This window comes from Pelobates fuscus, chromosome 12, assembly GCF_036172605.1.
Source record: "Pelobates fuscus isolate aPelFus1 chromosome 12, aPelFus1.pri, whole genome shotgun sequence".
NCBI lineage: Eukaryota > Metazoa > Chordata > Amphibia > Anura > Pelobatidae > Pelobates > Pelobates fuscus.
In genome coordinates this window covers 23341298-23365412 of record NC_086328.1, presented here as the reverse complement: position 1 = coordinate 23365412, position 24115 = coordinate 23341298, and the positions used below count along the sequence as shown (strand labels likewise).

The window sequence follows — 24115 nt, the reverse complement described above, 5'->3', positions numbered from 1 at the left end:
CGTACCTGGCTGCAGCTGTTTGACTGGATTGGCTTCTGGCCCGTTGGGGGCACGGATGTATTTTGGAAACAAGTGCTGCACAGTGCTGTAAGAATATTGATAGAGTCACAAACCACATCCAAATCCTACTAATCTCAGAGAATTAAGCACACAACAAAGTACCATAACTCCCCAGCACAGCCCAAAATGCGAGCCGCTTTAAACAAGATGCAAGAGCTAGCAATCTTTTCTATTAATTTAAACTTCCTTTAACCCCTTAAGGACACATGACGTGCCTGACACGTCATGATTCCCTTTTATTCCAGAAGTTTGGTCCTTAAGGGGTTAATCTGCTCATCAGGCTGGTGTAAAGGAAACCCAGAATTACAAAATGGGTAGTTATGCCATTCACATGGTGCCCAACAGGAGTATAAACAAAAAAATGTAATCTGTTGAAGAATAATACCACGACTAAAAGAGTTTCTTTTGTAAACACGCAATTAAAAGATCACCATTTTAATCCTTGACGTAGTGCGCTCTTTGTCCCAGTATTAATTCTATATAGATGTCCAGATGATTGCCTGTACTTTGTGGGCACCTTAGACACTTTTTACAGAACCGGCTAAATACTCTGCATGATGTGAGTGGTTCCATCATACCTATTCAGTTATTTTAAGTTTTCTGTATTACACGATTATTGCAATAATTTGTACAATACTCTGGTATTTCATTGTGATTCAGAATTTCAGAAGGGGGTTTGTACCACACCTTTATCCTTTTTAATGTGTCTACACTTATATTTGTTTTGAGGAGAGGGGGTGTGACGAAACCAATCTCGCCACATTGTATTGGAGGAGCCTGGTTGCCCACCTGCTGCCTTTGGATTATGGACCGGCAGCTAAAGGGTTAATTTTACTGTGCAGAAGGATTTATTTCTCCCTTTCTGCACAGCAGTTCGGTAGATTTCATCCGGTAGGCTGCCTTGGTGGGATTTCATCTACCGAACAAACAGCCGTTCACCAACCTCCCCAGAGCCGTGGGAAGCCGGCCGGCGTTTTTAATTGGCCACCCAGAAGCTGGAGTGTGCTGCCAATTTACCTCCCTGAAGCTGCGGTTAATTGCCTGTTAACTGTGTGGCCGCTGTTACACTTAGCGGCCGCTAGGTGGCGCTGTTCTGGAGCTCCCCGGGCAGCCAACACTTTTCTGCCCGGCTTTCATGCACCAAAATCGGACACTTTTACGTGCAGGCACCGCTGAACCTCCAGCCCCTGGTTCTAATTCGTATGGATTTGGTGAATGCAGGGAATTCGGTATTTTATGTGAACTGTAGTAACCCAGATAGCAATGCCATGGAGCCTGTTCGTATAATTAAAGACTTTGGCTCCATGGCAATTAAAATGTATTTGTGTGGTCTGGGTGCCATTCACCTAATAATGTGCGCCCAGACCTGAGCTATCTGGGGATGTTACGTGTCTGTATGTATTTTAAAGTGATAGTCTGTTTCTGTGTCACCATGTGCATAATGGAGTCTGGCCTTTGTCTTAGGAGATAATTGAATTACTTCATTAATTATCTCCAGGGCAGGGAGGAGGAAACCAGGATGCATTGTGGGAAAGTATTGTGGCTGTGTGTACGAAAATGATACATGTCTGTCTGCTGTTTCAGTCTTCCATCTGGTCCCCTAGGGGAGTGTCCACCAGGTGGGAGACCTGCATAAATACAGGGGCAGGTAACCCTGAATAAACAGACCACTGCTTGACCTTCAACACGGAGCCTTGTCTCGTTCTTGGGGGGATTCACTGTATGCTGTTGGAGATTTGACTGCTAGGAGTGTAAGCTGATGTCTGCTTTTCCTATTCATCTGCTAGCAGCTATTCGTGAGGTTCCAGCTGGAGTGCTACCTTATTCATCTATATCCAGTTCGTGAGTTTTGATGTTCTGCAGTAGCTGTGCCTGTTTGGAAAAGGGGATTATCGCCTAAACCGATTTATTCCCTTTTATGCTGAAACGGTCCGTAACAGGGGGCACGAATTATTTATTTATTTTGCATCATTTTGACCTTTTTGTGCTATAAAATTTCAAGCTGAACTGCCTCGTTTATCAAGAATCCAAATAGTATGGAGAACAAAGGCAAGCTTGTCTAACTCTTAGTAGCCTCCATGTCAGTCTACCTGCTGTACTCTGGGCAGATTTAGTAGTAATGTGATGTAGAGAAACTACAAATTCAACTTTTAAAGAGTTTGGAAACAGACCTGGACTGATCTATAAAATGTATTTAGCCGGCGGTCTGTCTGTAGTTTATATGCTTTGGTAACAGTAAAACGCAATGTGTTAGTTAATATTTAAAGGAGTTGCACTATAATATAATGGCTACTGCAAACCTGTCCCTTTATTTAATCTAAATGACATTTATATTAACGTAAACCTGTCAGTATTTTTTTTTTTTTTTTTAAACTTTATTTTTGCGTGATAGTCTCATTACAACATTTGCAGACAAATATGCATTGTACATTGTATAGTTGATATAAAGTTTGAAATCCTTCCTGGTGCATTACAAGTGTACCTTTGGGCCGCTGTTGTCGTGCCCGCATTGTAACAAAGACATTACACATTTTATATTTTTCATACAATTGAAGTAACGAACCAGCAGAATATATCTCTAAACAAACTATCTGTGCCAACGAGGCTGTTGTTAAATGATTAATTACTCAATTTGGTTGGGGGTTGTGTCTCCAATCCTACTGTAGCTGTCCTGGTCTGGCCAGAAGTCATTACGTCCGTGGTATTCTAGGATTGGGGGCCAACAGTCCCCTCAGATAATAGAGAGTATGTGAAGAAGAAGAAGAGAAAGAAGAGAGAAGAGGTGAGATCTGAGATGAGTAAGAAGAGTTGAGATCTGGAAAGAGGGGTGGAGGTGGGGTGGGGGGAGGGGGATGTGCCGTTCCCTAGTTGCGTGAAGGGCGTCCAATGACCGGGTGTCTTCCTCGATTAACCTATGTCTCGGGAGAGTTCGCTACTAGTCCATGGTTCCCAGAGTTTTTCAAATCTGGACATGGATCCTCTCACTGTGGCCGTCAATTTATCCATTAAGTATACGTCTTTCAGGTTGGAGATTACCTTCCGAATGGGAGGCAATTCCACCTTGAGCCACGCCTGTGCCAGGGTTCTACGCGCTGCTAGTGTTACCTTGTGTATTAATTTTTGTTCCCTGGCCGTCCAATTATCCAACGCTCTATTCAATAAATATGTCCAAGGGTTAAGCTCTGGTGCCCTGTGGAGTATCTGTTGTAGCAGGTCAAATATTTTTGACCAGTATGTTTGTACCCGTGGGCATTCCCACCACATGTGGAAATATGTGCCTCTGTGGCCACATCCTCTCCAGCATTCGTCTGTCGGTGTTTGGCGCATGTGAAAAAGTTTCACCGGGGTGGCATACCACCGAAACATGGTTTTATAGGATTGCTCCTGGAGGGATACACATATGGACACCGCGGTGTTTGCTTCCCATATTTCCTTCCACTCTACTCCCTCCAGGACCTCTCCCAATTCCTTTTCCCATGTCTCTGTGTATGTTAATGTACCCCATTCTTCTGTTTCTGCGCAAATGTGTGCGTACAGTATCGTAATGAGGCCGGTTGGTGTGGTTTCTTTTAAGCACATTTTCTCATAGAACGTTAGTGTGGCTGTCCCTGCTCTCTGTATGTGGGGGCTGCGCACAAAATCTGTGATTTGCATATACCGAAAAAAGTCCCTAGGGGTGAGATGTGTCCCTTGTTTTATTTGTTCGAACGTAACTATGCCGTTGCCACCAAACATGTGGCATATTCTCTGTAATCCCACCTTTTCCATGTTCGCAAATTCCCTGGCTGCCATTCCCGGGGGGAAAGCTCTGTTTCTTAGAAGTGGGGTAAGTGGGGAAGGGGATGTCGCTAGCTTGTATTTGGACGCAGACGCGTCCCATAATCTCAAGGAGTTTAGGATAGCCGGACAGGAGGTTCTCAGTATCGGCCTGTCTCCTCTGGGTACCCATATGTGATATTGTGGTAGATCGGGGCCGGTGAGAAGGGACTCCAAATCCACCCATCTCCTCACCTCCAAAGGTGTGTGCCACATGGCTACCTGTGCTAATTGCGCAGCTAGATAATAGAAGTAGAAGTGTGGGAGCCCTAATCCTCCTCTCTGTTTGTGTCTGTATAATATGTTTCGGGATATCCTGTGCCGCCTATTCTGCCATATAAAGTCTCCGGTCGCCTTTTGTAAGGGTGCTAGATCTGATTTTAGTAGTTTAACTGGGAGCGCCTGAAAGAGGAATAGGATACGGGGCAGCACATTCATCTTTACAGCGTGTATACGCCCGATCCAAGAGAGGTTTATCTATCCACTTGTCCATATCATGAATTAGGGTTCGTAGCAGTGGGGTGTAGTTTAGGTGGTATAGTTTGGCCGGGTCCTTTGGGAGTTGAATCCCTAGGTATTTTATGTGATCTGTAGCTATTGGGATGTTATATGTTGCCCCCAGCTCTGCCGTGTCCGCCGCGGACAGGCCCATTATTAGTGCACTTGATTTTTCTAGATTAGCCCTGTGACCGGAGAATTCACCGAATCGTGCTAGTACTTCTTGCAGAGCCGCCATGGAATCTTTTGGTTCTGTAATCGTTAACAGGACGTCGTCGGCATAGGCCGACACTAAGAACTCCTGTCCTCCAATTGTGACGCCGTGTATCCGTTGGTGCTGGCGTAGAGCTTGCAATAGCGGCTCCAGGGTCAGTACGAACAATAATGGCGATAGGGGGCATCCCTGCCGGGTCCCATTGCTCAATTGAAAGGGTGTGGACCTCGCTCCCGTAATTTTAACTTGCGCATATACTTGATTATACATTGCCTTAATCGTGGCTACATATTTTTCTGGGAATCCCTGGTGTTCGAGGAGGTGGAACAGATAGGGCCATTCGACCCTGTCGAAGGCCTTTTCGGCGTCTATTGCTATGATTGCCGTGGGAGAGCCAACTGTTTGCTGACGCCATATGAGGTCAATGTTCCGTCTGGTGTTTTCAAACAGTTGTCGCTCTGGTATAAAGCCCACTTGGTCCGGGTGTATCAATGTTTTCAAGTGCGGGTTAAGGCGATCTGCCAGGACTTTCGCTAATATTTTTATGTCATGGTTGATCAGCGAGATGGGCCTGTAGTTCTCCGGTAACAGGGGATCCCTGCCCGGTTTCGGAAGGAGTATGATGTTGGCCAATGACATCTCGCTCTCAGGGTTGCCTCCCTCCATAAAATTATTGAAGAGTCTTTCTAGGCGAGGTGTAAGTTCTTCTCTATACGTTTTGTAGTAGGCCCCGTCGAATCCGTCTGGCCCTGGAGCTTTATTGCCTTTCAGTTGCGTTATCGCTCTGTCTATTTCCTCCCCGGTGATTGTTTCGTTCATTGTTGCTGTTGCTGTTGCTGCCGTCGGGAGTTTAGGCATGTCTAGGCTTCGCAGGAATGTGTGCATGTTCTCCCTCGCCACTGCCTGTGCAGTTGGGTCCCTCGTAGTGTGATTATAGAGTCTCTTGTAGTAGTCTGTGAATACCTGCGCTATTTCCGTCGGGGTGTTTTATATGGTTCCGTCCCTGTGTTTGATTGTGGTGATGTGTGTTCTACCCTGTCGTGGGCGTATGGTCCTGGCCAACAGAGTGTCCATCTTGTTTGACTTTTCGTAGAACGTCCTTCTGGACCAGGTGATGGCTTTAGCTGCGTCGTCCAGAAGCAGTTCCGTTATGGATCTTCTGGTGCCTTCCAGTCGTTCTAAGATTTGTGGGTTTGGAGTAGTCTTATGTTGTTGTTCTTGTTTTCTCAACAAGGCGAGCAGTTGTGTCAATCTCTGTGTCTTCTGTTTTTTCCTTCTTGTGCTGTCAGTATTTTTGTTATGCTTTGTTTTGTAAAGCAAACATACGAGGCCATTTCCGGGTTAATTTTTGCTCCTTGCAGATCACTATCTTTAAATCCTCTGGCTTACCAAACTGCAGATCAGGCAAGTAACCAAGTATTAGCATGTGCAAACTTTGATTTGAGATGAATAAGCTCATGCTTGCGGTTTGCGGTCAGGTAAGCAGTGCTTCAGAACAAAGAGGACCTAAATATGATCATCCTGAAGGTAAGGGTAGGCTAGGAAATGTAAAAACATAATATGAGAACTCTGAGAATTGGCAAAAGCTTAAAGGAACTCCGTAGCTTGCCCTTCGGTAAATCCCTGCTCAGATCTCAAGGCTAGGAAATGTACTGAGAAGAGGTAGTTAATTAGAAGTATACATAGGACATAATACGTTCTTTTCAATAATAAAACATGACGGTTTCCCTTTAAATAGATTACGGAAGTCTTTTGGAAATTTAATTCTGTGCACTTTCCAATTATACGCCTCACCGTTCATAACAGAGGGGAGGGAGGATTTTAAAGGTCAATCAATTTGAATCATTACCCAAAATAAGATTTCACATGTCATTTAACATGCTACTAACTATTCCAGTTCAAGCTGGGCATTATTAATCATTAATCCGATCCCAAGCTGACTGCGTGCACATAAAGACCATCCACATTTTTAAACAAAAGAAAGTCAAAAGATCATTTGGAATTATCTGGAAAGTACATATCGTCTAGAGACCAGAATCAAGATTAAGACTATTCTAAACATCACAAGAGATTTATGGACGTTAGTCATTTAGCCATTAAAAAAAAAATTAAATGGATACCTCCCCTCCCCTCCCCTATTGGATCGATAATTTAATATGAAAATCTCCCTGGTATGCCCATTATGTGGTTAGGCTTTAAAACCTATTCAAAAGCATACCAGAACAAATAAAAAAACACCATAATACACATTTTCAAAGCCATGGTACAAACCTGGTCATTAGTATTATTAAAGCAAGTGAACATCCTTAGACACAGATAACTTTAAGACCTATACAGTATGTGTTAGGCTCCTATGTTGACATTCATTCTCCTACTTTTTGCCATGAAATAGCTTGATTGATGAATGGACACAATAGACACCATAACTACTTCATATTAAATTGAAGTGGTTATGGTGCCTGGATTCAACTCTCAGTTCAGCTTAAAACCATGTACATTTAATAAGGGTCTCTGCCTGCAGACCATCCCATCTTTGTTGTTTGGGCTAATGCTTCGATGTTAGCCCGTGCAGAAATGGGCTGACAGCTGCCAGTCGTTGGTATAATTTTGCATGTTTGAGTGTCATTATGCCCTAGCCATACCTCCAGTGGAGACAGGACTGAGGACCCTCTTTCAGTGTTAAACTGTTCGTAAACCGTTTGAAACTGAACCAGAAGTCAGCACCAGGGAACTCCTGAAAAAATAAGCACTTCAATTAGATGAAGTGGTTATAGTGCCTAGATTGTCCCTTTAATACGGAATTCATTTAATTCACATAACAGCTTTCCCTCATACAGCAGATTAATTCTACATTCAGAAATGTACATGATCTGCTTGTCAGTAGGAAGTATTGTGTCCTAGAAACCAAAGCATACACTCTTACTTCAAAGGGTCCTTAGGGGATCCATGCATCCTCTCCAGCATTCTCATGGTCTAACTCAGGGTGGACCCCTCCACACAGTAGCTTTGCCTGAAATTGCTGGAGAGCAGATTTAAAGGCAGAGGACAGTCCCGTCTAGATTTGGTTTGGCTAGATAACCATGTGTCTGCAGAACATGTACCTAGACTACAGGCAACCAAGTAGGTCTTGAAAGTGCTTCCAGGCAGTAGGTAGAGTTCATAAGCTGCAGGTGTAAAACTATTCAGATTCCACAGATTTGGTTTCTAAACAATGGTCTAATCATATACATTGGCACTTACACTGGGGTGTCCCGTACCCCCTGTAGAAGGTCTGCCAATTCCTTCCGCACAGGACTCCCAGGCTCTAGGTCTTTGGTATGTTTTTCAAATGTGTGCTCAACAGTGCCCCCCTTCGCCAGGTCCCTGGAACAGAGAGAACAGGATATGTTTTACATGGAGGTCAGTGGATGGATATGTAAAGGCGATACATGGAGCTGAATATAGATGGATTGATGTACAATGTCTAGAATAGATGTAACTTTTTACACTTGGTTTAAAGTGTAAAAACAAATAACAAAAATTTATTTCATAGATATACCACGCATATACCCGTTTCATAGATATACCACGCATGAAAACACGCATGTTTTAATTGTGGGTATATCTAAAACAAGCTTGCAAAAGCTTAAAGGGACTCTCCAGTGCCAGGAAAACAAACTGTTTTCCTGGCACTGCAGGTCCCCTCTCCCTCCCACCCCCCATCCCAAGTTGCTGAAGGGGTTAAAACGCACGCGCATTAGACCTCCCCATAGGAAAGCATTGAAAACAAATGCTTTCCTATGGGGATTTCAGCGACGCTGGAGGTCCTCACATAGCGTGAGGACATCCAGCGATGCTACAGCACACAAAATGTGTGTTATAAACCTGGAAGTGCCCTCTAGTGGGCAGAAGTGGTCTGGGTGCCTGGAGTGTCCCTTTAAGTTCTCCTGTCTGCTGCCTTTGCAAGCCCTCCCCTTCTAACCCCGCCCAGACTTTCTGTGTCTGTCCAATCACAGAAATCCCAATGCAGCTCAACAACAAGTTTTTGCAAGGCAGGTATTCCGGGTAATTGCTGCCTCTTAAGTTTAGCTCAACTGACCTAACCAAACCAAGAAGCAACAGGATCGGTTGCTGGATTGACAGCTATGGGGGTGTAACAAGGTTCTTAAAAAAAAAAAAAAGGCAAATCTATTGAAATCTGCACTATTTGTAAAATGAAGCAAGCTGAAGTGCTTTAGGGGTCTGGAATGTCCCATTTACTTCTTGGCACAAAGGAGTAAAAGGTAAATGCTGAGAAATGTCTCCCATTTCTTACCTTTGAAAGTCCCAGGTAAACCGTAGTGTAATATCAGACGATCCATTTTGCAGCTCCCGTCTCATTTGTTCGCGGCTCGGAGGACTGATTCCCCAAACAGACCCTGAGCTCCCCTCAATTCGAGCAGTCACAATGTCGTCAAAGCTGTAGAGGGAGATGAACTGCATGGCTATCTGTATGGGAACAGAACATAGAAGACCTCTGTGACTGCACATTGATACGGTAACAATATCACCAAGAGAATTACTCCGCAGACAGGATTATATCAAGATCCTCATGGTGAAGAACTTCTCAAGCATGGATCTTAAATGTTCTTGAAGATGGTTTGAGAATTATTCACCATAAGATTTATCTTTTCTCTTGTCATTATATGTATTTAACATTTTAAATGTTCACATCCAAAACCTGAGATTTAAATTCCTTTTCTTGTGATGTATTGATTCAAACCTCCAATAAGGGACAAGATATACTCACTGGCTGTCTCTCGAAACGATATGTCAGAGTCTCGTATTCCTGCTGGGTAAATGGTTGAATGGACTGCTGCTGGGCACTCATGGTGAACAGGGGCTGAGGATGGAAATATATCAGACATTGTATTACTAAATACTGTACGTGATGCATGGGTTGTCCCACCCACGTTCCAATTATCTTTCCGTCACCCTTCTTGTTCTTACCTCATACCCCCCAAGTTTAAAGGTGACCGTCACATCAATTGGATGATTGACCACTCCTACCACAGAACGCACTAAGGACATAAACAGTAACGGGAACCAGATGATGCAGATAAGAAAGACTATGATCAGACCACCCATTCCATATTTAACCATCTTCTTTTTCTTCTGCCCTTTCGGTTGGGGGTATTTCTGGAACAAATGAAAATGTTTCACACAGTCAGCCAAAGAAGAGAACATGACTCACGGAAGAAATATTAAACTCGTCCGATTTAGGGGACATCTCATTTCATAAACTAAAAAGGCTTTATTAATCCGACCGACTCTTACAAGATGGTAATCACCCCGTAATCCCAAGGGCACAGCTTCAGGAGTGGTTTTAATTAGCATGACTCATGCATTAAAATAATTAATGTTTTTCTAGAAACTATTTTTTTAGTAGAATATTAAAACGATAATTTTTGTTTCTTTCATCATTATTATTGCTTGCAAAGGTAAATAGGTTTTCATGTATTCATTTATTTATAAAACCTCACAAATTTACACATACATTTGATTCTGCTTATTTTTTTGTTTTGTTTGTTTTTTGGTTTTTCAAATCAATGTGACAGACACAATCTGATCCATGAGAAAAGTCTGCCAGACAATGTGCATTCTGTTTGAGCCTAGACGCAACAATTTAACTATGTTCAGACATGTGAGTCGTGTGTATGAAAATATGATAAAGTCTTAACATGTGAGCTATGACTAAATCATTGGCGGAACAGCGATGTTATTGTGCTGATCGCTATTATTCTTTGTTTGGAAGTAAAAGCTTTCTGTCCTAGGTTTAAGGCATCTTAGCTTTGGGTTTGATAAACAATGAATTAGCATATCATACTTATGTGCGTAAACTGTATATATTTTTATGCCAAGTCAAATGACTGATGGGCAGTAAACCATCGACATCATATGTTGGTGTCTTACAGCTGTTAATACTGTGAGTGGTAGAGAGAGTGGGAAGAATAGATTAGCCAGATTTCATTTAAAAGGTTGCCGTAGCACATTTGGGATTTCGGAAGTGTTAAGAGTCTAAATAAGACTTTACACTCACTCCGTGGTGCAGGAGAAGCCAACGGGACAATCTCAAGCTGTTCCGGCATCATCTCCCATGATCTAAACCTGCAAGTTGTATTCCCACGATCAGGGCCTTCCAGTCAATTGGCAGCCGTGGGGCCACGGCTCCAGGCGGCACTTTAACAGGGGCCAGTAACCAGTAAACTCATCATTAAATTACATTGGTGCTAAATTGAAAACAATGGGGAACTGTGGATAATTTGGCAAGGGAAATGCAAATCATAAGCAAAATAGCCAAATGTGAGAAAAAATAAGCCATGTCATCTCAGCTATTTTCAATAGCCCCTTCTCCTAATAAAATTAAGCCTAGAGATCTATTTTGAAGCCATCCTCTTTTTATTTTCTTTATAAAACTTCCATCTGTCCTTGATGAAATGATACAGTCAACGATGTATGTAGATAGAATGCCTGTGAGGTCCAAAACTCAGTTCTTGCTTTCTGCCTGCCTTAGTTGGTAAGGATATTGCTTACAGCAGATGCTTCTGTCTAAATGTTTAAAAAAAAAAAGAAAACTGGTAGCTTTCAGCAGTTTGTGGGATGTGTTCATCATTCCCAGACAGTAAACACAGACTTTATTACACCTTTAAATGTTAAAGTCAGAGAAAGGTTGAGGGCAGCTGAGACTTACCTTTTCTGTCTCACGGCTGCATTTGATGATGAAGATGTTGGCGTAAATGTCCTCCACACACATCCAGTTGGATAGAGACAAGGTGGTATCTGTCCACACCCAGTCCATCACCGCTCGGAGTTCCACCAGGAAAGGTACCAAACGGAAACTGAAGAATAGGGACAAAAATGTGTTAATAGTACATTCTACTCTGAGTGAAGTAAAAGGACACATTGCTCACCCTTCAGGCACTCAAAGGACAATGCTTATCTCAGTAGTGAGCAAGCCAAGTAACTCACCATATTTAGATTTGTTGCACACACATCTCTATGGAGTAGCGCACATCGAAACACCATAAAGGCCCCACAGACAAGCAAAACCAAAAACCACATCCATACAATGCTCATAGGAATACGCTATTAGAGGCTGTATTTCTCTATCCTATTCCTTTACTCACCCCTGGAACAGGAAAAGGTTAACATGGTTATATTTCTTGGTCAGGAAGTTGCCCAGAATACGTGTTGGGTAGCCACATCGGATCTGGTAAGCAGACAGGGCAAAGTAGATGCATTTTACAAAATACCACAGCTGGGCCACAGGGTTCTGACTGAACATCCTGTAAGTGAAAGAGGGATAACAAGTCAAGCACATGTGTGCGCAGCCATGGGTAACCACTGACCATTAAACCACATCCATACATCATATATTCAAGTTCATGTTCAATGTTCTCAGAATCTAATTTGTACATATAGAAGACAGTATGGAGGCTTGGGAAAATCTACGGTCTTTGACAATTTATCTCTACATTGAGGTGAGTCATGTACCTTTCGGTCACCGCGGGCAGAATGAAGAACATCCACACGTGGATGCCGATCACCAGGATGACCTGGAAGATGAGCTTTCCAAGCACAGTCTTGCGTAGGTAGAGAGCACGGTCTATCACCATCGTAGAGAACTGGATAAGGAGCATCACCAGAAACGCTTCCGGAACTTGGTCATCAGAGAGCGATGATGTAATGTCGGCGGCTGCAGAGTATTTCTACATGGGAAAGACAGCTGTTTATAATACATTTTAAGAAATATTTTTATGTAGAAAGTGGATTTAACACAAACAGTATGAAGAAGAATGAGAAGAGGACTTACACCAAAGGCCCAGAAACCAAATACTATGATCACAAAATCAACCACATCAGCCAGGAACATTAAAGCGTACACATCAGTGGCAGCACGGTACGGCGTGTGCAGGATGTCATGGAAAAATCCCTTCACAGGCTGGTACACTCCTTGCACCCTGCAAAAAAATAATAAAGTTACCCAGACAATACATGCAACCAGAGACAAATAAATGGAGGATAATGACTAAATAGATTATTTTTTTATCAATTTATTGCGTGAATAAGCAATGATTACAGTAAGGTGGGTGTAAAAAAGACAAGAAGAATCTGTCCAAGAAATGGGGACAATTACAGGTGTTCTTGTACCCAGTACATCATCCTTTTAATGCCATCCCAGGACTTACATGCCGATGAAGGCACTTTGCATCTTAGCTCCCATCATCTTCATTCGGACAGCTGCTGGTTTCTTCTTCTTCTTGTCTGGCTCTCGAGGTTTCTCCTTCCCGGAATCTGAAAAGAAAAAAGGCAGCAATACAACATATGGATTGAAAAACCTGTGAATATGTCAAGGCATACACAGGGCTGCCAAAAGGTAAGCAACCTCGATTTTGAAGAATGTTAAGCTTCATTCATCTACTGGTATTATGTCACCTCTTTGAATTGCTGCTTTGTTAGTTTATAACTAAGAAAAAAGGGAAGTTTTAACAGGGACCCTCTTGGGTTTCATGCTATTTGTTCTGGTGTCTATAGTCAGTCCCTGCAGGCTTTTTGCTGTAAACAGTTTTTTCAAAGAAAATGCAGTGTTTACAGTAAAGCCTAGGGACCCCTCCAGTGGCGGCCACTCAGATGGCTTCCAGAGGTGCTTCCTGGGGCAGTGCTGCATAGTGTGCAGTACTGCCGTTCAGCATCTCCACACTCTGCATGGAGATACTGAACTTTCCTCATAGAGATGCATTGATTCAATGTATCTCTATGAGGAGATGCTGATTTGCCTGGTGGCGTTCGGCCCCGCCCCCACTTCGCCTCCTTGGTGATCTCAACCAATCCAATGCTTTCCGTGTGGGGAAGTTTTAACCATTTCACTGGGGGCCAAAGGGGGGGGAGTGGACAAGCCACCTAAATGGTGGTTTTGACACTAAAGGGTCAGGAATACATGTTTGTGTTCCTGATCCTATAGTGTTCCTTTAATATATAATTTTGTGTGGCTCCCCTTGTGTTTCATGCTGGGGAATTGTACATGGGATTGGAGCTTCCTGCCAAGTGCCACCGTTCTGAGAGTAGAGTAAGCGACTCTATTCTACTTTCGTTTTTGGATTTGGGATCATCTATTAGCCTGGTCTACTTTCCTTCTATAATTTTAATTGTGACTGATGCATGATTGAGGCTCACACAGCTGATTGCAGATCCTTACCTCTCTCTGTCTCACTGCTTTCAGAATTAAGTCTCTTGCGCCGGCGCAGGGTTGAGCTCCTGCTTCCCGAAGGCTCCGGATCCTTAGATATTTCGATCTCTGTCTCACTTTCCTTATCTGTACTCTTGGGCTTCTCTACAGGATTCATGTCCTTCCGGTCCCACAGACCATAGCTCTGTGAACACACAGTGGACTTATCACTTTATCTGTAGCATTTGCACGAACAACAGTTACAAAGACTGCAGTGGAAAATTTATATTATTTAAATGGGAAAGGTAGGGTATTAATGCAGAACAAATGGACCACCACCACCAGGTAGATGCCATGGTCAAAGTTCTAGCGGATACTTGCAATCTGGTCAATGTTCTAACTGATACTTGCGTATGGGTCAATGTTCTAGCAGACACCTGCGCTCGGGTCAATGTTCTAGCAGACACCTGCGCTCGGGACAATGTTCTAGCAGACACCTGCGCTCGGGACAATGTTCTAGCAGACACCTGCGCTCGGGACAATGTTCTAGCAGACACCTGCGCTCGGGACAATGTTCTAGCAGACACCTGCGCTCGGGACAATGTTCTAGCAGACACCTGCGCTCGGGTCAATGTTCTAGCAGACACCTGCGCACGGGTCAATGTTCTAGCAGACACCTGCGCACGGGTCAATGTTCTAGCAGACACCTGCGCTCGGGACAATGTTCTAGCAGACACCTGCGCTCGGGACAATGTTCTAGCAGACACCTGCGCTCGGGTCAATGTTCTAGCAGACACCTGCGCTCGGGTCAATGTTCTAGCAGACACCTGCGCTCGGGTCAATGTTCTAGCAGACACCTGCGCTCGGGTCAATGTTCTAGCAGACACCTGCGCACGGGTCAATGTTCTAGCAGACACCTGCGCACGGGTCAATGTTCTAGCAGACACCTGCGCACGGGTCAATGTTCTAGCAGACACCTGCGCTCGGGTCAATGTTCTAGCAGACACCTGCGCTCGGGTCAATGTTCTAGCAGACACCTGCGCTCGGGTCAATGTTCTAGCAGACACCTGCGCTCGGGTCAATGTTCTAGCAGACACCTGCGCTCGGGTCAATGTTCTAGCAGACACCTGCGCTCGGGTCAATGTTCTAGCAGACACCTGCGCTCGGGTCAATGTTCTAGCAGACACCTGCGCTCGGGTCAATGTTCTAGCAGACACCTGCGCTCGGGTCAATGTTCTAGCAGACACCTGCGCTCGGGTCAATGTTCTAGCAGACACCTGCGCTCGGGTCAATGTTCTAGCAGACACCTGCGCTCGGGTCAATGTTCTAGCAGACACCTGCGCTCGGGTCAATGTTCTAGCAGACACCTGCCCTCGGGTCAATGTTCTAGCAGACACCTGCGCTCGGGTCAATGTTCTAGCAGACACCTGCGCTCGGGTCAATGTTCTAGCAGACACCTGCGCTCGGGTCAATGTTCTAGCAGACACCTGCGCTCGGGTCAATGTTCTAGCAGACACCTGCGCTCGGGTCAATGTTCTAGCAGACACCTGCGCTCGGGTCAATGTTCTAGCAGACACCTGCGCTCGGGTCAATGTTCTAGCAGACACCTGCGCTCGGGTCAATGTTCTAGCAGACACCTGCGCTCGGGTCAATGTTCTAGCAGACACCTGCGCTCGGGACAATGTTCTAGCAGACACCTGCGCTCGGGACAATGTTCTAGCAGACACCTGCGCTCGGGTCAATGTTCTAGCAGACACCTGCGCACGGGTCAATGTTCTAGCAGATACCTACAGCGCAGGCAGATAGCCAGCTCTTTGTAAAAACCCCTTCTGCTTTTATGATATAGCAACAACAACAACCCTTCATGCCTCCCCTCCTCCTCCGACAAAAAAAATTCAACCAGTTAGCAACCACTAAAAAAAAAAGTTGAGATGGCAATACTTTGAAAGTTAGACTTTCTTACCATGAGTAGAGAGCGATGAAAGAATAGAGTCAATAACTGAATCAGGTCATATTTCACATATGAATCACTCTTCTCAAGCCCCAGGATACGCGGTGGGAAGAAAGGTTTTGCCTCGTTGCGCACCAGCACCGTGTAACTATTCCATGGGAAGAAACCAAACTGGAAAAGGTACTTTATCACCACCATGATCTGAAGGAACAGGAGAATTGGAAACATATATTACTACTAGTAATAGTGAAAGAACTTTAACAGGAAAAAAAGCAAACAAACAATCTTTTATTTTAAAGTATGTCAGTAAACAGATTAGCCAACCCAACACAGCGGGACTCATAAGGACTATGATAAAAAGTTGAGCTGACAATGCTGGGATTATAACTACTAACCCTAAGGTGTGGACCCATTCTGCAGTCAATGCATGAACTAAATAGGTTATCTATCCATTTAAGAGTTTATAGTTTGGAGGAACAGATTCAATCACACACAATTTGGGGTGAACAACGGTAGAGTCAGCGAAATTTTGAGGACCATTGTAGAGCTATACGGAGCACAATTTTAAGGAGCTCAGTTTTATGTGATCAAGATAGAATATGTTTAATGTGTTATTTTAGCTAGCGGTGTTTGTGACTAGATATCACTATGTGTATATGTGGCTCCAAGGAGGGATGATTCTAAATATAAAAATTTAAAAGGAAAATTGTTTGTTTTATATATATATATATATATATATATATATATATATATATATATATATAAACAAAAAAAAACAACATTTAGAATAAGTTTAATAATTTACTCTGCCCACATTTTAGCCTAATCCTGCACGATTGGAGGCTTACCTCTGTAAACACAATGGCGGTCATCCAGAAGCGCTTGCTGGGCCTGTGAACAGACAGCATAGCCCACAAGAAGACGAGGATGGGGAGGAAGAGCGAGATGAATGAAGCGCTCACCATGTTGTTAAGGATAATGATAAAATAACACAGTAACTCTGAGTGAGCAGCCACAAAATGATAGAGAGCAAGGAGAAGCCTCAGGAGACGGTTTTGAGACTTAAAGAAATGCTGGGACTCTGATAACTCCTCGAAACTGAGCGGCCTGTGGGTGCAGAAAGCACAATATAGTGAAATGTTTAGAATGTTTCATCTTTACAGAATACTTAATATATACCTAAAAGTCTATACCAGAAAGGAATAACAGCCTACAATCGTAGAGCTAATAATCCAAAATCAGGTGTGCAGTCCCGCGTACCTGATAACAAGGAGTTCGCTAGCAGTACGGAAGCGTTTCATTGGCTGGATTTCTTGGGAACCTTTTACAGATGCTGCTTCCTCCCAGCATCCAGCTCCAGACACCTGATCCAGGCTGTTGTCAGTAGTGCTGTATCCGGTTGTAAGAGAAGGGGTAACATCGGTGACGTCCGCCGTGACACTAAGCACCTCCCCTTCTTCACAGCCACTGTGGGAGGAAACTGGTTAATCAAGTTTTTTTTCTTCTTTTCACAGCTATGAAAGGTTTTCGAAAATGTCTGCCTTCCCTAAACCCTATGTAAAGCACTTGCCTGGAGGCCATACTGTTTTGTAAATCCACTGCCTGGTCCATTGTAGGTACTGTTAGTAACAAGGAGGAGCCAGGATCCTTCCTTTCTTGTCCAGTCTCAGAGAGTGAATCTAGAACCCTGCGAGTCACCTCTTCTCCCTTGGTGGGATTAGAAGGCAAAGTAAGGACACACCAGAGAACCATATAATACAAAGTCATGTTCCAAACAATGAAATACCATTGCGTTCTCATATATATATATATAATATATATAAATAAAAATCTTACCTTAGAAAGCTTCTGTGTCAAAATATATCTCTCCACCCACAATACTGTAGACATGTCCACATAATGCTTTGTAAGAGAGCCCAACCAGTCTACGAGTCCATCTAACATGGCAAGCAGAAGAACCCAGAGGAACCTCAAAACATCCAGTATGCGCTGTACAACATTACTGCCTCCTGCTGGAGAAAGGACACATCAGGTTGTTAACCAGTTAAAGAAGTCACATAGATGGCGATACAACGTTAAACCAATATGGGTATTAACTAACATGAGAACTCCAAGGGAATTTCACATTTAAGGCCAAAGTAAATTAATTGGAAGCATAGCCGCTTTAGAGAACCTTTCCAGTTCGGTAATTTTTACTATTAAATTCACTTTGAATTCTCACTTTAGTAATTAACCCTGCTGGTGTGAGTGCTGTTTTCTTGTTGCACTGAAACACCAAAAGGTTAATATCGAGTATTACCAGCGGCCCATGGTGGAAGAGACCTTCACAGATCATCAACATGAAGGAGAAAGTTAGAGATGACTTCACCTCATCCGTGTTTTCAGCTGTTCAATATAGTGGACAGTCACCTTGTGGGAGTAACAATTAAACTCCATAGCAATATAATAAAATGTCATTTTACGGGACTTGGAGTACCCCCTTCCTGATGTTGCCATAATAGGATGATAATATATATAAAAACTATGCTATATTCAAGAGTGGTTTGGTGGGTTCTGAAACTGCTCTTAAACAGCTACCTGAGCCCTTCACCACTACTACTGGGACAAGCTTGGAGCGATGGCTGCATACGGTCACCGCAACAGCCACATTTGTAATTTGCTGTAATGGAGGTCCCAGGCTTGGGCTACACAGAGTGGGCGGATTCCATCTTAACCACTCATTGCGGACTTCAGCAGAGGCCCCAAACCTCACTTAATTTTGCTCTCCCAAGTACACAGTCGAGTGCTACAAGCATCCATGCCACAGTCACCTACATTCCGATCACCCAGGACAGCAGGTGGGCATTGTTATATTCCTCAGCACTGCAAACAGCAGTCCTTATTGCTACTCAAAAACCCACATTGAGTGGATCGGATAATTAACACACGAAGAAGCTAAACTCCTGCCTGGAACCAGCACAATGGCTCTGTATGTACTTTAATGAATACATTTTTTTTTTTCTAAATGGGCAACCTTATGTTGGCTCTCTGGATAGATGTACCCAATCCAAAATTAAATCTACCTTTGAATTTACAGACTGGTACCTTACTAAAAAAAATAGCTGGGCCAACCCCCCATGGCAAAGGCATATCAACCCACTAAAATACAAGGGGAAAATGAGAGAAGGGACAGAAAGGAGATAAGGGAAATAGGAAATGAACAAACTTGGTTGATTCCTCTCCCTCACCCTCTCCCCTCTTTTGTTCTTCCAAACAAAAAATGTTGCGTACGCTGATAAGGTATCATCTTCTATTGGGCTAACGTAATAGGTATTTTTAATGACTCATATTTTAGAATTCTCACTGACTCACAATGATGATGTTTGAAACAAGAGTGGTTTGATGAACATGAGAATGATATCAAACACATTCCATCCTTCCAGCCCAACATCATTAGCTCCAACATTATTAGCCCTTCATGGCAAGTATTGGATGGAGTAGATTATAAAAAACGGATTTCCACCTTTGCAATGCTTCAAAGAACTGCACCGGATACAAGCAGATTGAAATGAACATCTGATGCGATTCATGTAAAATTTTACCATTAAGTTAGAATGGGACTGGTTTTTACGGTCATTATCTAGGTCTATGCTCCTTACCACCTACTAACAGACTTGCTGCTCACCTCGACTCTCCCCTATGGCTGCCTCATCCTCTGCTATCTCCGTTGTGATCCCCTGATGATCAGTATCAGATTCTGAAATTACAAAAAAAAAAAAAGAATCTCAGCTTATTAAATAGGAAACACATTGATGTCCAAGGAAGATATCCGTGGGCCCATTAGCATTTGTTAAAAACTCCTCTCTCGTAGTACATCCTTAAGTCAAGTCACTGAAATGCTAGAAAAACAGACAAATCCAATTATGGAACTGTAGAGCTTATTTTAGGTTAAAAAAAAAACAAAAAAAACCAAAAACTTCCAAATAGCAAAATGTGATTAATTTCAGTTCGCCATCATGTTGTATTAGGGTTTCTTTTGCCTTTTGTTTTTTTATGAACAGTAACCCAACTAACCCAAAATAACCAACAAGTAGATATAAGAGATGTAAGGTTACATTTAAACACAGGCTTTGTTTTAATATTTTTGGAGATCATCTTTAAAAAAAAAAAAAAAAAAAGTTATGGCATAAACAAAAGATTTAATTATTAAAAAAATATTTTTATATGTAAAGTATGTAAGTATGATATAATTTTGAAATATTAAATGATGACAATCAGATAATTAGAGAACTGCGCAGGTTGAAATAAAAATAAATAAATAAAATAAAATCAACATTCAATAAATATGCACATGAGGGGGCGGAGCCTGGCAGCGAGACGGGCTAGACGCCATTTCTGGGAGCTCCTTCCCGGCACTCAAAATCCGACGAATATCATCTATAAAAAGACCCCATCCAACCCTGAACATAGCAGGTACGCGTCTAGGGCATCCCGCGGCATCGACAGATGCCTTTTCAATACACCCCGAGGCAGACCAAGCTGAAAAGGAGAGCCAGGGCCTACTACGCACCGACGCTCGCCGACCTCGAGGAACTCTTCGGCGGAGCGGGCGCGCTCAAAGCAGTGGATCTCCCCACTTACCCCCCTTCAACTCTCCACAGCCCCTCCCCAGCAATGGGGCGCCGCTCCCAGAGACCCCAATCCGCTTCAGCAACGGACCAGCGGGATATCGGCACTTTCCTGCAGCGACAGGTACCATCCAAAATGGCGGCCGCCGGCGGCCCTGACATCCACACGTCCCCTGACTTGCCAAACCAGACACAGAACACAATCTCAGCAACACAAGGGGATCCAAACTCCATGACTGGGGATATCCCTGGAGGCACAGCCCCTGCCACTAAGCAGGATATTCACAACATGCAGAATACACTGCTGGAAATACAGAAGCTCCTAACTGCAGACATGGCCTCCCTAAAATCTAATATGCAGCAGCTTATTGACAGGACAACACACACTGAAGGGGACATTGAGAAACTTCACAATGAAGTAGCTGAACTGAAAACACTGCACTTCAAATGACTGCACAAGAACATAGGCACTGCCGAATTCACTCTAAATGGACTGTACAGACTGCCCACCATCACTAAAACCGGCAGCCCCAATCACTGGCGATGTCATCCTCCGATGCTGTACACCACAAGATAAGGGCCAGATTATGGCAGCAGTGAGGGGAAAAGATACACACCTAACCTTCTACCAAGAGCTCACTAAAACTACACTTCAATGGCGTAAATCACTGCAGCCTCTCACCAGCCGCCTGCGTTCCGCAGGGATAACGTACAGATGGGGCACGCCAAGATCCCTACTAATCACACACAATGGGACAACCCACAAGCTCACAACTGAAACGGAAGCTCCTGCAATACTCCACAAGATGGGCCTTACAGAAATGGCAACCACAACTTCTGCTCCCAAAGTCAAACACACCTTGGACCCCGAGTCAACGATCCCATTCGTACCGAGAGCCGCACCAACTACCTGACTGAACAAGAAGAGGGCGCAGCTACCTCACACTGAGGAACGAACTTTGACACATCCCCAATGTTCTTGGTTTATACTATGCGTTATACTAACCTCTGTTCAGATTTCTCCCATCTCAATGGTTACCTTACTCTTACCCCTCATATATACTAAACAATCTACTATTACCCGTTCTACATACTAACAGACCCGGAGAGAGGCAGTCTCAGACCCGTCTCGCATACACACACGAGATACACCCACAAGAGGTGTACAACCGCCCTCCCCCCCGTTGCCCCCTTGGTTAGGGGTCTTTACCCACTAGGGTAACCAAAACAAACCTCAGGTTAACACCACTCACACCTTGGTTACCCACACGCTTCCCTTATCAGCGCACTCATGATCTAACACACTACTACAACATAACCTACTAGTACCCTCATGTACAAACTTCAACCCACTCATGAATACCCAGTATACTAACACTTAGCCTCCACGAACTCTTAAAAACATAGTATTCTACCCAACCCGGACCAGAGAGAGGAAAACAACTCCTACACTGAGGAAACCACACATATCATCCCCTCCATCCCACCGGGAGCCAACACCTCACAAATAAAAAAAAATGTGCAAAATGTTTATTATGATGCCTTGTCTTCTAACCAATATCTAACATTATTACCCTGCATTGCTGATACAGTGCCAGTCCTGGCTGTTGTGGCCGGACGTGTTTGTGTTAAACTGAAAACGCACCAAAAATAAAGAATTAAAAAAAAAAAAATATGCACATAACCATGGCTTTCTAATTTGCATGATCAAGAACAACGCTTTATTACACCTAGTTCCAAACTGTGGACTGCAAGCTGTGGAAGGTATGCAGTCATTGTATCAGCTCTCTTAAACTTGGCTAGAATGAACAGAGTTAAAAAAAATTGAACATTTAACATTCACAATATATGCTGGATGTAGGTCTTGGTCACCTGAACTGGGAAATGGGACTCACCTGCTACTTTGTCTTCTCCTCCAGGCTTCTGTGCTCCATGTTCTGCTTTCTGCAGGTTCCTTCTTTCCTTCAGAGCAGACTTGGCGCTAGTGACCCAGGCCTGGTATGCCAGCTGCATAGACAGAACAATTAAGGGGTTTATATGTATGCCATGGCAAGAGTTCAAAATTAAATGGAGTGGCTTTCGGTGATGTGAAAGTTTTGTCCATGACCCAAAGGACAGTGGAACATGTGGCCAATGGACAAGCTTTCAAAACACTTTGATGGCCAGGTCCATCGATGAACCAAAAACAGCCAAGAACACCATTCAATAAGCTATAGTGTCAATCACAAAAAGCGATTGAGCCAAGGACCGTATGGTATTTATCAAAACTACCATAGAGTGTACCAAAAAGACTGGACATGGGCCAAAAGTAGATTGTCATTGAGGGGTGCTTTAATAAAATATTTGAGTAAAGTTTTCCCTTGAAGAGTCAAAAGAGAATTAACCATGTTATCTAGACTTCACCTGGAAGGCACTCTGCTTTGGTGGTCTCTGTTCCTCCTGAGACAACTCTTCATCTTCCTCACTGTCTGACTCAAACAGGAAATAATCTCCCGAGTGCAGAACTAGAAGGAAGGATAGAAGGTCACATGTTGAAAGTGGAAAGGAAAAGGTAGAAGAAGAGAAACAATATATTTAAAGAAAAAATCTGAAAAGTGATATTTATATTGTATATTTTGATGCATAACACACTTTGTTAAAATTTTCGTGATGAACTCATTAAAGTTCTCCAGTTAGATCAGCTAGATTGAAGGGACGACTACTAAATGAAAAAGGGTGGTGAGGTTAAAGAGATGGAAGAAATGGATGGTCACCACATGCAACTAAGATGATCAACCACATGCAACGTGGAGCTGATATTTAATGTTATGAAACTTAAAATAGTGAGTGGTGGAAGTAGGATGGGTTCTTAAAAACAGAGATATTGGACAACCCTTACACCACTCCAAGTGGTTATCCAGCCAATGTCGCATGTAGAAATCTAAAACACATGATGAAACTACATCTGGGCGGCTACAGGTCAAAACGTCTGCTTTATTATTTGCAGGTACCTGAAGCATGGTCTAACCATGGCCGGCTCCAGTGAATCTTTCGTCTGGATGGTCCTTTCTGACTTCCAGCCTCTCCTGAAAAAACCCAATCAGGGTAAACATCAGGATAAAATCCCACGAAAATTGATGGAAAACTAAATCCCTTGCAATTTAACAAATTATTACAAAAAATAAACAAACCCTTGTTTGCAACAAAAGTATCATGGCATGAAATACAAACAATTTCCTACAATGATTTAGGGTTAAATGTAGAATATTACCAATTTTCTCTTGGTCGGCCTCACTCTGCCTCCTCTCTTGGTGGTATTTTTCCTGTTTGGCTCGAATCCTCTCCATTCTGCAGGTCAAAAAATTAATATTTTAAAGGTCACTATAGTCAGTTTCCTGCCTCCACACCTTGTTTTTTTCCCCAAAATTTTGGCAGAGTGGTCCTAGAAGGGAGTAGAACTCTAAAACTGTATCGAAACCCTGTCTGACTTTAAAGCAAGTTTTACTAACCAAAAAGCTCAGTCAATCACCCTCCCACATGCATATATGAGTAAGAGACAGAGGAAGTTTTAGGGGGTATGTTTCATGGGCAAATTGGTGCACATGCTTTAAGTCCCCATATTTTTTACTGTCTGGTGGCGTGTGCTGCATATACTTGTTAATATGCAACTGCCTGTAATTTTGGGGGGGCACAAATCAATACTTTATTCTGCTTTTTAACATTTCAATTCCTAAATCACCAGCCAGGCTTTAAGCCATAATCACTTGAGGTGAATTTCTTCTTGCCAGGGATACATTTTCACTAGC

General features: G+C 43.3%; 1 protein-coding gene across 3 annotated transcripts in view; it reads right to left on the bottom strand.

Moving 5' to 3' along the window:
* The window catches only part of PIEZO1 (piezo type mechanosensitive ion channel component 1 (Er blood group)), a 123523-nt gene that overhangs the window by 3595 nt on the left and 95813 nt on the right, over positions 1-24115 (bottom strand). Inside the window, exons 29-49 of one of the 3 annotated variants that reach the window (XM_063437630.1) lie at positions 23581-23657; positions 23321-23395; positions 22734-22834; positions 22226-22337; positions 19388-19459; positions 17560-17735; positions 17294-17430; positions 16984-17190; positions 16572-16830; positions 15736-15924; positions 13803-13977; positions 12796-12901; positions 12420-12567; positions 12101-12315; positions 11734-11892; positions 11298-11445; positions 9557-9745; positions 9357-9449; positions 8883-9055; positions 7829-7951; positions 6-85 (exon numbers count right to left, since the gene is read on the bottom strand). In XM_063437630.1, the coding sequence (XP_063293700.1) occupies positions 6-85; positions 7829-7951; positions 8883-9055; positions 9357-9449; positions 9557-9745; positions 11298-11445; positions 11734-11892; positions 12101-12315; positions 12420-12567; positions 12796-12901; positions 13803-13977; positions 15736-15924; positions 16572-16830; positions 16984-17190; positions 17294-17430; positions 17560-17735; positions 19388-19459; positions 22226-22337; positions 22734-22834; positions 23321-23395; positions 23581-23657 (3014 nt within the window). The remainder of the gene's footprint in view (positions 1-5; positions 86-7828; positions 7952-8882; positions 9056-9356; positions 9450-9556; positions 9746-11297; positions 11446-11733; positions 11893-12100; positions 12316-12419; positions 12568-12795; positions 12902-13802; positions 13978-15735; positions 15925-16571; positions 16831-16983; positions 17191-17293; positions 17431-17559; positions 17736-19387; positions 19460-22225; positions 22338-22733; positions 22835-23320; positions 23396-23580; positions 23658-24115) is intronic. The other 2 variants (XM_063437631.1, XM_063437632.1) reach the window with 2 other exon arrangements.